This window comes from Phocoena phocoena, chromosome 3, assembly GCF_963924675.1.
Source record: "Phocoena phocoena chromosome 3, mPhoPho1.1, whole genome shotgun sequence".
In the NCBI taxonomy this organism is placed as follows: Eukaryota; Metazoa; Chordata; class Mammalia; order Artiodactyla; family Phocoenidae; genus Phocoena; species Phocoena phocoena.
Window position 1 is genome coordinate 76,848,764 of NC_089221.1, and position 16,132 is coordinate 76,864,895.

Here is a 16,132-nt window from a genome sequence, read left to right on the forward strand (position 1 = left end):
CTAAAACTAAATTCACATTATCAACAGGAATTCTAGGCCCATCAGGTCTCCTAGCAAGGAATGTTACTTTTACCTTTGTTACATTCTCTGCAAAACTTATCAGTAACATACTTTCAGAAAATGCCAGCCAATAAACTACACTAAAATAATTTTCTTTATAAAAGCACAGTGATCTTTGGCATCGTTCACTATTTTCAAAGCCATAAAAGAACAGATAACAAATATATGACTCACAAATTATCAATTATGAAAAATAATCTGGTTCAGAAAGCTGCACTAATGCAAAAAGATGGATCACTTGTCACAAACCAATAAAGGCTATTGTTTGTGAATCCAATATTTGATTGTATCATTTATGTTGGGCAACTTAAAATGATTTTTAAACCACATTACTTTTTGAAAAAAAAATTGTTATAAAGGTGAATGCGGGGGTTTGGGGGGAGAAGAAACCAGATGTGTAATCTGTCATCCTTGAAACAATTTACATTCTTACATTGAGTCCAGCCTACAAATCTAAATCGCAAAGACCTGGTCAGCGAGGATGGATGCATTAGAAAGAACCCTACTGTGTTCCAGAAAATGGACAGAAGCAGGAAGGTTAGTAGACTTTGACTATCCTTCCTTTTCATGTGCCATTCCACTGGCTGAAAATTTGCAGCCTTGATGCTTCATTATGCAGGGAAGTTTAAACTCTGTGTTTCTTAAGCTAACTGTGGTTTGTTACACTTCTTATGAAGGTACCTGCTTTTGCTTCTTTTATTTAGTATTACACAGAGGAAAGCACAATGAGGCTACCAAGCTTAGAAAACCTGCATGACCAATTCTCTTCCAGACTGTTTCACATTCGTAATTTTATAACGAAGGTCAAGAGGTACAATTCTCACCAAGAAGAGCATCTGTGTGCGTTACTGGGGCCAGAAATGTCCCATATGGTGTTATCCAAGGGCCACTTGAATGCTCTACCTGCTGTCTGATATTCCAGTTACAACCATTTACACCTGCTCATAAGTAAGGGTTTGGATGTCTAAGAAAATCAGAAATACTTTGCCCACAAGGCCAGTGATTAAATGCACATATGTTATCTGGAGGTGGCCCATTCCCACTCCTAGACAACAGATTTGATCATCAGATGATACAGGGCACAGGTGAGTTTCAGTGACATCATAATGGCAGACACAGGCAGAGGGTAACAGGGACCATAATGCAGATAATGGGGAGTAATCCCAGGATAATGATGTGCCCAGATGGGTATCTGATGGGGAGAATGGAAAATGGTGAAAGAAGGGATGGGTTTAAGGGTAGAATGGTCATCACATCCTAGAGACATTATTGCACCATGGGCCTTTACCATAGAGTTCTCCTCTCCTTACTCAGTGAAGAAACACTAGAAATTCTGAAATAAATAGAAAAAGGGAGTGCTCAAGGGCCTAGTTATATATGCTAAAACATAGTAAGAAAATTAAGTATTAAACCCTGGCTCAACCCCTAACAGCCCTGGCTTGTTTGAGGTAGGGGTCATGAATTTTGCTTAAAGCAGGGCTCATGAATGCTCTCGGATATACTCCTACTTGGATCAGAAAAGAAGTGAAAATGAGGTTGGGGTAATGGACATAATTGAGTAACTATCCAATTATGGCAACTGCTAACTAATGAAGACCTATTACAACTAAGTTTTTGATAGAAAATGCGCTAATTGACTATGTTGGAACTCAGAACAAGCATATGGCGAAGATGTTTGATTACCTAGACTGGTTCCATGTCAGTGATCAACTATAACACTGTAAAAATAAGGGTTTCTATGACAACTACTGAGCTTGCTGACTAAGGTGTGGGTGACCAACTTGAGGGATGAGTTTCTTCAAATCATGTATCTTCCATTAGTCCCACACTGTGTGACCTGGAGGCTCACCAGCCAAAGTGTGTTTTTTCTTGTCCCTTACTCAAAACATCCATCTTGCTCTCAGCCTTGGCAAAGCTTAAATTAGACTCTTACGTGAAGAATACAGCATAGTATTTATTTTTTAATCAGAAAGGGTATATAAAGCTATAAATTTAATCTGCTTATAAGAGTGAAACAAGTCAACACAGTCCACCTAGGTCTGAGTCTAGCGTTCAACCTCAGGAGTGATTATAATGACTTCTGAAGTTTCTGGAGAGGGCCAGTCTCGAAGTCAAAGACAGCCCGTACAGCAACTTTCAGGAGATGGGTATTTCATCCTCCATAATTTTAGACAAAAACTTTCTTTTCCAATGTCATTCTAAACTAAAATTCAAAACAGGTGTTTGACGCTAAGGCTGTAACCAAAATATTCCCCCTTATAGCCTGCAATTCCGATAAGACTTCCCTCGGAAATATAATGGTTACATAGCCCTTGTAGGGCTTTAACAAACCCCTATTTTCTTCTTTCTGCACCATACAATGTGCAGTCTATTTGCACCCATTCAGGACTAAATTACAGATAAAGTTACAGCAAATTTGTTTTCTCAAAAAAGCAGTCAGCCCTAATATCCCTTGAGTAATAAAAGCCTTGTCTTTCATTCAGAACTAGAACTGGCATAATTTTCTCCAAGAAACAAACTCCTACTTCCTGCGACAATGGACCTGTTCTTAAAATTCTGAATGGGATACAGCTCAATTTGCAGGTGTTCAGGTATAAAGGTAAAAGGGCATTTGACCCCCCAACTGGCAACTGTTGCTGTGGTAGGTAACTTCATTCTCCTAGTTGTATCATTCTATTAGATAAGCTGCCAGAGTTTTCAGCTCTGAATTACAGAGGTAGGCTCAAGTGAATCAATAATTTATACAGATATATCTCATTCATTCTGATGGTATAAAGATACATACTAACAGCCTGCTGCAGCCACAGAACAAAGCCAGCGAGACATTATTTAAGAAGAAAGAGAGAAAAAGAAACCTATTTATCTATGTGAGCAAAAACATTACGTAATAATGACCTCATGGCTTATTGATTTTATTTTTCAACTGTTTTAACAAATACTGTGATGAGATAAATAAGCCTTTTATGAACCTCAATAAGGTTGCTCTGGCGATCATTAAGCTAACATTTCAAACTTTCAGATTGATTTTAAAATAGAATGATGTTTAACATAGCAATATAATACACATCACTTGAAAAGATTCGCTCACTTAAGAAGTTTACATTAACTAGCTTAACTAAATCTCTCAAATATTTTATTACTGAATTTCAGTACAAAATTACTTTTTAAAAGATGAGAATCAAATACATTTAGGGACTGTACACTAAGACTATTGCTAATATAGGCTTATGCTGTTAATTATTACCTGGGGACAATTACATAGTGTTTTATTCACTAATACTATGACATTTTTATTAACTCATATTTCCTGTGCTAACAGTGGTGCATTAAACAAGTTATAAATAAGAGGGCAGCAAATATTAAAAATGTCTACTTTAAAATTCTTCAATCATGTTAAAGGGAATCTGAGCTCCTCTCAAGGAAAACAGTACTAAAACCAGTGTGGTTACAATATAAATTAATAATCAATAGCCTAGCTGGCTTGAATTTTTGTAAGTTCCTGTTGTCTTGTCCTTAAGGATGAAGGGAATTCATGATCTAAAAACATGATAAAAATCTCTCCTAGCAACTTTAATTATAAACAGTGACTGTTACTTGACAGATTTGAAAATTTATTTGAGGATAAGATGCATTAGAACGGGTGCCTTGCCCATTCTATTTCTTTTAGTTCAAGGCCGGACACATGTCTGGCTTGAACACATGAACTGATCATGTTCAGAGCTGGTTTAGGAAGACTGCGCAAAACTAATCAGGGCGATAGATCCAAAGAGAAGGAGGGTAGCAATTAGAGATAATACTCAGGTACCCTATTTTCCTCCACATGGAGAAATTTCCCTTCTTTTCCAAGGAAACCCCTTAGGAAGTAGGGCAGACAATAAAAGTCTGAAAGAAAAGAAAGTGCGCATAGGAAAGACAAAGAGAACGAGAGCGAGAGCGAGAGCGAGAGCGAAAACGAGCAAGACAGAGAGAGAGAGAGAGAGAGAGAGAGAGAGAGAGACCAACGCTGTGGTCTCTACCTAGAGTCCTTTAGCCTTTCGGTGTTATGCTCTGGGGCTGCCTGATGCAATCAGTTAACATTTCTGGCCTTCCAAGAAAATATAGCTTGTCCCTTAAAAGTAGAGAGAAGAAGGAGAAATAATGGAGTGTCCCATTTCTGACAGTCAAGAGGGAGAGTAGAGAAATGTTCCCACACTGATCTCATTAAGATGACGAGAATAATGAGCGTGAATCTTATGTATGAATCTCACAGTAGGTAGAGGAGGGCATAAATGTATCCCACATTCACCCTCTTATGATGCCTGATATACTACATTTATTCTCAGCTTCATCTGATACTACTGTTGGGGGTTTCTGTTACAATATTACAGCTTTAACTTCCAGTTTTGCTGCTGAAGTCATCTGAGTCAGTCATTCAACACAGCTTTATTGAGTGTGCATGAAAACGGGGAAGATCTGTTAATGGAACTGAAATACATCTCAAGCAGAACAGCCTGAATTTATCTCCTGTCACTGATTGTAATAATGGATTAAAAATACTGAAAAATGGCATTTTTCAGTTTGCAATCTATTTTTTTCCTAGTTCCTTAAACTTAGGTTAAACAATCTAGTCAATTGGAAATAGAACCCAGGTATTATTACGTCTCCCGCATATTTTTGGAGGAAGACTCATGCATTTTTAGCAAACACTGATGAGAAATTTTTCCTTGTGATTTATTTCCCTTTCTTAGGTCCAGTATAGGATATTTCCAAATAATAATTTTAAGTTAAATCATTTTCTCAAGATTGATACAAATTTTGAAAGGTTACAACAGCTCTCAGAAACAAAAACCTGTGTTGTTGTGGTCTTATGTATTATTCAAGCCTAAATGATCCAAGGGCCCTCATACTTAAGGACTTCAAAGCATTTCATATAGATGATTTCATTTAGCTTTATTCACTCCGGTAACTCCAATAGCGATAAATTGGTGCACCAAATTTATAGCAAACGATACCTCACATAATTTATGTAACAAAGTGGGCAACACCCTACAAATTCTAATAGTATCTTAACATAGGCCCAAATTATTATTAATTCAGTACTTCCACCACTTTGTAAAGGAATATACGCTTCCATTCTTTTGCTTAATTATATGCTAGAAAAGTTTTGATCTATGTAATTTTAAAGGAAATTTAGGATTAAAGCAAAACAATGAAACTGGATCACCAGTTTTCCTAGATAATTCACAGTACATACACTTTTTTCCTGGCATTTATTCAGTCTAATGGAAATTTAGGCCATGGACAGGTTCATCTCAGCTACCATTAAATCAATATGGATCAATATAGATGGTTTAAACTGTTTAAGCAACTCATGAAAGTATGTGTTTGAAACCTGGGAAATATATTCTTAATGAGTCTACATTTACTTTCGGGAATAAGTAATTTATACTACTTAGAGGCCAAATGACATTTCTTTGCTTGTCTAAAATGTACCTCACTTAAATACACAGTGAACTTTTTGTGTCCTTTATTACTATATACACATCTCTGCAGTGTTTGGGGGAGCTGTAATGTGATGTGATCGCAACTAATAGAGAAGTTCATCAGAAGATAAGATATGCACTTATCACTTGAACTGCAGGAATAATACTAAGCAAAGTGAGCACAGATTTACTATTTTGAATAGGCAGTTCCAGCCCTTTCGATCAACACATTCCTTAATAGGGAATACCAAGAACTGGGAGTCTAATTTTACATGCTTAGAACTCTACAGGACAATGTCACTTGGTTTTCCTTAATGAAGGACAACTTGACTTATAAACTTCGGGACAGAGATTCTCTCCCTCTCTCCCCCTCTTCTTCTCTCCTCAATGCTGCTGTCTTTGAAGCGTCCATTACCAACAATTGGGGGAGAAGAAGAGTTAGTGCCTCAGTAAGTTCCTCTCCCTTAGAGCACTTTAATTTCCTCTACTGTAAAATGATCTCTAAGCTCCCTTCCAACTGTAACATTCTATGAATTCATCTACACCCTTAAAAGCCTGTACAATCTCCACCTTTGTAGACCCCTTGCCTTTGCCATGAGGAAGGTGCTTTATCCTGAGGTAGGATTGGGGTAGGTGTGTTCCTGGCATCCTGAGCACCAAGCCATGATTGCATTGAATTTACTTCCTACATGTGATATTTCCATTCGACAGCTAGTACTCTATGAGGGGATCGATAGGCTTTGTGAATGGTTCTATGTCAGTATTTATGATACTGCCACTGTGGGGAAATGCATTCCAAGGTTTAAGCAGCTGTCTTACAAAACAGACTTTTACATCTTGTTTGGAGGTTGTGAGTCTATATGAAAAAATATGTAGTTTTAACTACATACCAACCAAGATTCAGGACTTAGAAATAAAACTGTGGTAGGAGGCTCATATTCTGAGAATTTAAAAAATAAAGGAAACAGTGCACACCCAAACTAGTAGAACCTTGGTTAAAGGTCTCTCTTAAAAATACCAGCCTCCTGGTTGAGGCATGCAATAGTCTCTTGTGATGGAAAAACCAAACTCAACTTAAAATAATTTAAACAAAACCAGATAAGTTTTCAATATCGCTGCCTAACTAGAAAAAGTGACCTCAGCTATCTGAACTTCTATATTTATGAATTTTCTCCGAGTAGCAGTCATTACTTTACTAATATCACTTCAAAATATAACACCTCTTATATGCAACCTCAGCATAATAATTTGTGGATAATTAATGGACTACTTGTAGCCTTGGCAATCTCTCATTTTAAATGAAATCCAAAAGATTTCTCTCAGGAAAATAGTATTTAATTCACCAACATTTTATGACAAAATTGGATGATATATTCTTATTTCAAACATGTAAGTATTGCCTGCAGTCTTCTTGGCAGAAACTGTAAAGATGCTAACTATGGAAAATGCAGCTGAATTATTTGTATATAGCTAACTAGAATATAAAACATCATATATTTACTTATTATTGATAAATTACAACAGTGAAAGTTTTTTGATTCCTTTGGGGAACTGAGTAACCAGCCATAAAGAATAGCTAGTAGAACGTGTATCTTCCCTGTTTTAAATGACTTTCCTATTCCACAACCCTTTTTCCTTCCCTTCCAATGAAAATCTAATAGGTAATCAAGCCTAATAAAGCATGCTTTTATATCTCTAACATAACGATATTCATTTAGGAATATAAAGACTATCTATTAGTCATAACTATAGTACAATGTATGGACAAAACCCATCTAACCTTCATAATGATAGAGGTTATATTACTTAGGCCAGAATTAATATTCACCCCACTTCTCCATTTCAGTGAAGCACAATGTACCCTTGGAATCGGTGTAGAGAAGAAAACTCTCATATAGGTTTTCATAAGGGGAAGATTCAATTCTTCAATCTCTGTGAAGCCAAACAAAATCTGTCCTTTCACTGGACTCCAATGTAGTCAGTAATTTTGTATAGAGATCACTAATTCTTTCTCCAGACTGATTACCTATGGGAATAATTTGCATTGTATGCAAACTACCAAAAATCTAAACTAGACTTTACCACCAAGAGCATGAAAGTAAACATAGTTAAACTCACATTAAACTTGATCTAGAGCATGAATTCTCAACAGGGTTGAGATGGCACCCAAGGGGGTAAAAATTGGTTCTTGGGGGAGAGCAAAAAGAATCTTAGGGTATCACAATGATTTGTGGCCCTTCAAAGCTCAACACTCCCTGAGAAAAATCTTATTCCTTAGTATTTCATTTGTCTCATTAAAGTAAATGAAAAGCTTCCCCTTAGAGAGGTGAATATGAGAAAAACAGAGAAACACTGATTTAAAACAAAATAAAAGCCAAGCTTTGTCTCTAAAATCTTTTTTCCCACCCTTAAAATCAGGGTTGCCTTTCATTTTTATCTAAATATCTGTTTACACTTTGATGTGATTTCTATCTTTCCTTGCTTCTTAGCTTTTCTCTGATTTTCTCTTCATTACTTCCCTTTGAGCCAGTGGCTGATGACTGGTGCAAACACGAGAAATGGTCACTCTTTCATCTTCCCTCTGTTACTGATCTCTAATGTTACCACTTGCTGAGTATTGGATCTCTGTCACCACAGCAAAATAGAGGACGCAACACAGTGTCATAACTCACACACCTACTATGGCAGGAGTGACTACTGCATCTATAGTCGATTCTGACTGTAATGTTCAAACGTGGTAAAAATGATGGCAAGAAAAAAGGCAATGAAAATCTTCCTTAACAGCATTTCAGGTTAGTTTCTCACTTGGTACATTAACTCTAATACACCACAATTCTAAGGTATATCTTCATAACTGGTCAAAATAGAAAAATCAGACAATAGAAAGCATTCTACTCCTTATTTCTTAATATTTACCCAATACAAAGGGGCATGAAAACATGTGGAGAGTGAAGTCACTGTCTAAAGTATATTAATGACTGCATTGCTGTTGTAATTTACAATCTTTCAGAAGAGTTATTACTCTTACTTTACAGAATTTTACTAAAATAAATTATACAATTATCTCATTCATTTAAACTTTCTCCTTTGAAACACACTTTACAGAATAATATTTTGCAGTGGAATATGGCTTGCTGTTTTGCTTAGAATGTCTGTGTCTAACAATTTAAATTGAAGCTAGGGGGTGGAAAATTTTTCAGAGGACAAGAACGCTGGTTTAGGAATCTGAGGACAGATAGCGAGACACCTCTGATTTCATTATTTTATAATTTTTGATCCTTAGTCAACTTAGTTGTAAAATCTGGATGAAACATATTTTTTAAGGGTCTCATAAAGGTTTTGAGGCTGTAACTACCTGATACATAATACAAGGAGGCTGCATGGGGAAATGGTACAGCAGCCATACAGCCAGAAGGAGACCACAATGAGGCACTGGTGTCACCCCAACTTTCATTGCACATATCATTAAGGTTCATGAGAAGGCTAATTCCTAGATTCAATATGGTATCATTGTTATGCTGACGAGATCTGCAGTTTATGTTTGATTATAATATAGCACAAGAGTACTGTACTTGAGAAAAAGTGAAATAACTCGATTTTCCTCAAATCACGCACAGAAGAAAACGTCTCCAGATTATAGCATCTTACTACTTCCTGCTTTAGAGAACAAAGGAGGGAGAGTAGAAATAATAGATAACGTGTGTGATGTGTTATAAGAATTAAATTCTTCTTGTTGAAAATATAAAATAAAATTTAAGAGGAGTAAGCTTTTCAGAGAGTGGTAGACTCTGTGCCTTATGTTATTATCTCCCTCCAAAGAGCAGGAGCCCCTTTTGCTGACAATATTAAGATAAACAAAAAAGGGTATTGGCACCATTTAAAGAAAGCTAAGCGCTGATTTGAGGAAGTGCTGCATTGGTATATGTAACAGCCACAAAAATAAAACAAAAAGATTATACATTTAAATAGACCTACAAACTGAACTAGAGCATCACTCCTCAAGGACTGGAGAAATCTAGTCAAAATGTTTTGTTTCATTAATATCTGATTTTAGCTAATTGTGATCAATCCTAAAACTCAACTCACTTCTAAACTGTGGTATTTGGGGGGGCTTTTACACAGTTGCAAGAATTTATATGCAACACTTTTCGGAAGGTACCACTTACAAAACAACAATTTTTTCATAGGCCACTGCTTGAAAAACATTTTCCTTCCATGGAATTCAGATAAATTTGGAAAAAATGTATACATCAACTTAAAGTGCCAGCAGGTTCATATGAATTGGGCACACAATCTATTTACTGAAAAGAAAAATACAGTAGTACTAGAATCTTCTAAGCGTCAATACTCTTTGACTTTGTAAAAGGAATTTTAGGCAACTAGGAGGTATACAATATTCTAAATCAATGAAACTCTGTATAGACTTTCTTTTTTTCTCACTTACACATTTGTGAAGGAAATGTTTAACGTACCTTTAAAATTTGTGTAAATTAAATTGGAAGAATTGTTTATAAATTTAGTAAGTCCTTATGTCAGAGGAAAGCATCTATAAAGAAGGGTGGGCAAAAGGTCTTGGAAGTTGAGATTTACATAATTCCAGGAAAATTCAAGAATACAAGGATAGGACCATCAGTTATAGATCATTCTGCTTTAGTACTTGTTTCTTTGGTTTTCAGGGGTCCTTCTATTTTGCTGTTGTGGGGAAAGTAACAAAAATTACATCTGGAACATTTCCAATTTTTTCTGCTGGCACTAAAAAATATGGTAGCAACAACAACAAAAGCTTCTGTAAAAATCATTTGAAAATTGCTAGAAACCTGAATCATAATCTTGTTGGTGTGGTATTACTGATGTCTCACACTCTTTAAAATAGAAATTTCTGTTGAAATTTAAAATTACCTTCCATATGTCCGGTACAATCACCCTCTTTTGTTCAGTGATATGAAGGCTAGTTAGACTTGAATCTAAACTACAGGTGATATAGACATGTTTTTGTTTTCACATTAACATTTCTTCTTAAGCGATGCTCCCTTTTTAGTCCTTGAACATGAAGGTCACTTAAAATGTCCTTATTGTTTGTAATAACTTTTAGAAAAATCCATATGTTGTTTAATAGCAGCAGGCTTTCTACACAGGAAGTACTTGATAAGGTTTCCTTGGGAGCCTATTGTCTTCAGATCATTGTACTATATTCCCATTGCCTCTGCAAGTTCAGTTCTTCCTTTGCTTGTGCTTCCTCCATTTTTTTTTTTTTAAATCATTTGGCTACACAGAGCTGTCTCATGTCATTCTTTGCATACATCATCACTGTTTTTTCTCTTTGCCTGCATAATGGCCCAGCTTTTCTGAGAGTCGCTGTTGTCCAGAGTGTGATCCTTTACTAAAATGGGGATTGAATGAAGGTGGAGCTCAAATTATCTAGGAGCAAAGGAAAACCAGGCATTTGAAAACGACCTAGAAAGGAACGAGTAATGAACCAGAGTGGCCTCAATGAATTGCTGTAGAGGGAATTCTCAGTTTTGACACAAAAGGAATGCCTGGATACCAAGGAAAACCTAGGGGGAGAATCTCGGTAGGAAGCCTGCCTCATCGGCTGGTCAGCCCGGAGGGCTGAAGCCAGTAGCTCTCCAGATAGGAAGAGAAACACACGTATTTTATGAGTAACTGTTAAGCATTCAAACATGCTGTTTTGGAACACAAGGTACTTTGAGGAGTTGACATCCCTTCGTAATTCATGTTCATTGTTCCTCTAAGTAAAATGTGTCTCCCTTTAGTTATTCTGCTAGGAATTGTACTTTAAAGGCAAGAGGACATTTTTGATAATGCACATCTTAAACTTTTCATTAAACTACCAAATTTAAATTCTACCTTTTTGTGCACTCTGACATTTTTGTCTGGCATTTTCATTAATTTTGCGACATACATAAATGTAGCTGAAATGTTAACTGATCAATACTTTGTCTCTCTCATGTAGCACTAGCGTTCCATTCCCTAAGGACCACACAGCAGAACAGAAATTAAATGTGTAAAATATCAAATGTTAATGTTAAACACAGCGGCACTTACTGTATAACGACAGAAAAGGCTAAAACAATTCCAAATGGACAGATGGTACCACAAATTATCTACAATCCCATTTAAGGATTAAAGTTTGTCCTGTAAAATAATTCTTCGACGCACACTGAAGTGTGTCCTTTTTACTGATAGCCCGGTTGTCCAATTATTTTTGTGCTCATTACAGTGAGATATGACAGTACTGAAAAGAAAGAGAGAATGTACACTTTTTTTTTTCCACGTTGCACCCACTGACATCCACAAGAACACAAATGTCTAGTCAAGAGCCTGATGAAAATTAGGCCCAATTTATGAGACACTTCCACGTCTACAATAGATGAATCCCAAAGACAAGCGGTTGTGCATTCCACGTCACATACGTCTGTGTTTGCTCTTAAGCATACAATATTCATAGTAAAATTTAGAAACCTAATTCATAGCACACAACAATAAGGACATTCATTGCCGGGAATGTGTTTGCTTATATTTCATCCATCACCTTCCAGGCCGATTTCCGTTTCTAATACTGTAAGCCAGCTTTGAACCTTCCACAGAGCACATAGGTAGCACATAAAGAAGCCAGGGCAGCTCTCCCCCTGCATTTCACATACTCTCCATTTTAACTGACATAGGGACAAAATTATTGTTTTTCCATTTTAATTTCATTATTCTACATTTATTTTTGGATAGTAAATTAGAAAAGAAAAATAAAATGGAATAGAAAAAAGGCACTTAAACATAAAGTTTACTGATCTGGGCCTAAAACCAAGCGGCATAATGGTACAAATGCATGTGCTCCATGTGAGGCAGCTGCATTTATGAAAAAGTGGGCCAAGTGGAACCAATATTATAATAATAGATCCGTGATCCATCAACAGGGAATGATGGGAACAATATGTTTGTAACAATGGGGTGCTGCTCATAGCTTCTCCTAATGGAAAGCAGTTCTTTTCAAAAAACTGGCCTAAAAAAGGCTCTGGTTATGCAATAAGATCTTTGAAACATTTCATTTTTAAATACATCATTGAATATCTATAAGATGAATAAAAATCCTACAACAGTTCTTTTTTCCCAAATCGTTATGATATTAAGATGACAAGGTACATAATTTAAAAGCTCTTTTGAAAAGGAAATCATATCCATGTGGCTTGGGGCAAGGTACTTAACTTGTCTGTGCCTCAGCTTCTCCCTCTGTATATCAGGAAAATAACAGTATCTACCTCATAATAAGGTTGTTGGGAATATTAAATTTATTAATGCATGAAAAGCACTTTCCTGCTTTAGTGCCTGAAAAACAGTTCTTTGGCACATAGATATGTAATAAATGTTAGTTGTTATTATTACTATATAAGGATCTTTTTGTATCAGAATTTAATCTGAGACTAAAATAGATGACTGAGAGAGGATTATGAAATAGTTTAGAATTCAAATGGAAGGTATAGGAAAAATGGCTACAAAGCATTAAGCTATGTCTATCATCATCTAATAGCTAGCTTTATTAGCGCAAACCCTTATTTATATGGTATCATTGAAGAAAGTTTCTCCACATAAGAAAAAAATTTCAGACTGACTGACTGGATCATTGGTTGGTCTATCGATTTAGATAGTCATTTATATTGGGAGCCTACTAACGCTAGATACTCTGCAGGTGATGCTAGAGTCCCAGGTGAAAAAGGCAGGGTCCCCATTCTCCTGGAACTCCTAGTTCAGGTCCAGACACATGAAGCTGGCTTTTGTTTTCATTGTTTTAATAACATTCAATGGAACGTAATTCAGTGCTTCTTTTATTTTTTTCAATAAAACCATTAATATTGTTGTTTCTTCTCAAAAGTACTGTTAATGTGCATTCACGTTGTAGTTTTTGGTCTCTTTTTTCACCATCAGTGTCAGGAGTCCCTTTTCCTACCTTTATTGTGGCCTCCCCCGCCCCCCTTATTTTGAAAGCATCTTTCATTCAGCTTGTGTTTTGTAGGACCCAGTCTGTTAGAAACTGACCACCAGCTAAGGGAGAGAATAGTACATTTCTTCCCCAGTGAATTTTGACTCCCCTTCAGTGAAATTACTCAAGTACCATCATGTACATGTAGCTAAGTTTCTCAGAGTTTCACTGCCTGGTTTATTTTTCAATCGGAAAGAAATTGTGAAAAAAAGTCTGCCATCTTGAATTCACTTTACGTGAGTGACCTCTAGAAGCCAGATGAAGTTTAAGAAGACTTACACACATTGTAATGCTAAATTGCTCAAAATGAAGGTTCCTGAACAAATGATATAATTATATAGGTTTCTCTGTTTTCAAATTTCACATATAGCTGTGTGGAATGACTTTGGGAGGAGTGAATCAAAGATGGCAGCATGACATTTTCAGTAGAATATTATTGTGTCTCCTAAAAGGCCCCTGGAACCTGGAAGTAATGGCATAAAATACACACAGAAACTCAATACCATTTTTTCCTCATTAACATCAAAGTGCCTCTATGATGCTGAAAAATAATAATAAAGTTTGTTTAACAGTACTCCAATGTATTTATTATGTGAAAGAGCTAAATACAAGAATATTGAAAGAGGCAGATTTTCTTTTCTAAAACTTAATGATGATGACAGTCACTTTCTTTAAGGAGACAACGACATGTCTATGGGAAGCAGGCTGCTTAACTTCCTGGTAACTCACAACACAAAGGGACATGTACACTCTTTGTTCCGTGTGCTCAGACATTAATGAAAGTCCCATACAAGGCCTGAGAGGAGGACAGAGCTCAAAGTACTAAACAGATGTGCATACACTCATTTGAATGGTAATACTAAAATGTTGATTTGTTACTATAATTAAAACTCTTCTTGTAAGCCCCTTATAATAAAGTCATATTCTGAGAAACCGGTAACTATAAGGAAGCATAAGGTACTCATATTCTAACAAATATGACAATAAAATAAAAGATTTCAAAAGAACGACTCCACTTAAACTTCAAACCGAAACCCTGAATAAGCAAAAATAATGTGAGAGCAGAAAATCCCAGCTGAAGCTCAGAGGAAAGTATTCTTTCAGATTTTCTAGCTTTGCAAGTTGGTCTCATCAGCAGTTTTTAAATAACCAAAGTAAAAGGCTACAAGATGAACATTGTCAGAGGACTATTTGGATCTATCAAACTCTCACTCATGCGTTTTTAAAAGCTGGAAATCTCAGAAATAATAAAATGTGCCTTAAATAGGTCACATCCACTTCCAACTGATTCACATATTAAAGTATTACCAACTAGCATGCTACTGCCAAAGATTTTCATATTTTGAAAGAATATCTACAGGACAAATAAAATTAAAATGAAGATGGTCAAGATTATTATTATTTTTTAATGCTAAGGACTTTTCTTGGCTCTGCTATTGGGATTTGGAATTATGCAATATGTAAAGTTTTACATTTTAACTGTCACAGAGAAAATTATACATTGGCTGAGATGTCTTATATTCCGGAAATCTGAGGCGGGGATGTATTCTTGGACTCAGACCCTGAACAATCCATCAGGTTCCTGCCCACGGCAAATCTGCCCAGTCAAGTCTCAAAATAGAAGTTTAAAATGGCCACATCAACATAACTGTAACTATTGCCACAGAAACATGCAGCTATGATTACTGAATTTAATGAATAATAATGTAAGTAATACAGTATGATCATACCACAAAAGCAGCGAGGCTCCTTGCGGGTGAATCCCAGTCAAAGCAACTATTAATGTAGTATGCAGCATTTACGAGCACCATGACACAACGCTTCATTCTGATAAAGTTTCTTAGTAGCAGCTATAGGAAAATGAAAGTATTATTAGAATTTGCAAGACTAAAACCCATCAGATATGCTACAAAATCCTTCAAGTTTAGTGTGATTTAAAATGGATTCAGAAAGTTAATAAAGTTGTAAGAATATACCAAGCAATTTGGCTCACAAGTTAGAAGAAAAGAAGTATCTCTAAGAAGGTGAAAAGAACTAAATTATAAGTGCAATTTCTTAGTTAAATATATTTGCATAAATAATACTATCATGCAAATTGGGCTACCTCTCTTCAAAAGAAAAAAACAATCTCCAACAGTTCAAAAACATTTTTTTGCCACTTAGAATACTGGGAACCTTAAATATATTTAAGAATTCTGAAGTCCTGTGCTTTTAAAATGCTTTAAATGCTTTAATTTCTAGATATTTCAAAGTGAAATGGATAACTGGGGATGGTTTTATTTAGGGCCTTAGGGAAAAACCTGTCAAGTACTGCTTTATTATAGAAAAGTAACATTTTTTTCACCATTTCAGTAGGATTCTCCCTTTCTCACTATCATAGTCTCATTCTCTCTCTCTCTTTTCCCTCTTCGTCTCTCTATCTCCCTCCTTCCCACAATAAATTTCACCCACATTTTCTCATTACTTTTTCATAATTTTGGATTTAGGGAAAAATGTATGACAAGTACTTTACAAAATCTGTTACTAAAAAAGGTATATGACAAACTATTATATACAAAATAAGCTACAAAGATATATCGTGCTACACAAGGAATATAGTCAATATTTTATAATAACG

The 16,132-nt window shown here is 35.8% G+C and overlaps 1 protein-coding gene across 5 annotated transcripts in view; it reads right to left on the bottom strand.

The window, feature by feature from the left end:
* The window catches only part of MCTP1 (multiple C2 and transmembrane domain containing 1), a 533,762-nt gene that overhangs the window by 144,424 nt on the left and 373,206 nt on the right, over positions 1-16,132 (bottom strand). For 4 of the 5 annotated variants that reach the window (XM_065875060.1, XM_065875059.1, XM_065875058.1 and 1 more), the window contains one exon: positions 15,246-15,365. In XM_065875060.1, the coding sequence (XP_065731132.1) occupies positions 15,246-15,365 (120 nt within the window). Of the gene's footprint in view, positions 1-15,239; positions 15,366-16,132 lie in introns of those variants that run through there. The other variant, XM_065875063.1, reaches the window with a different exon arrangement.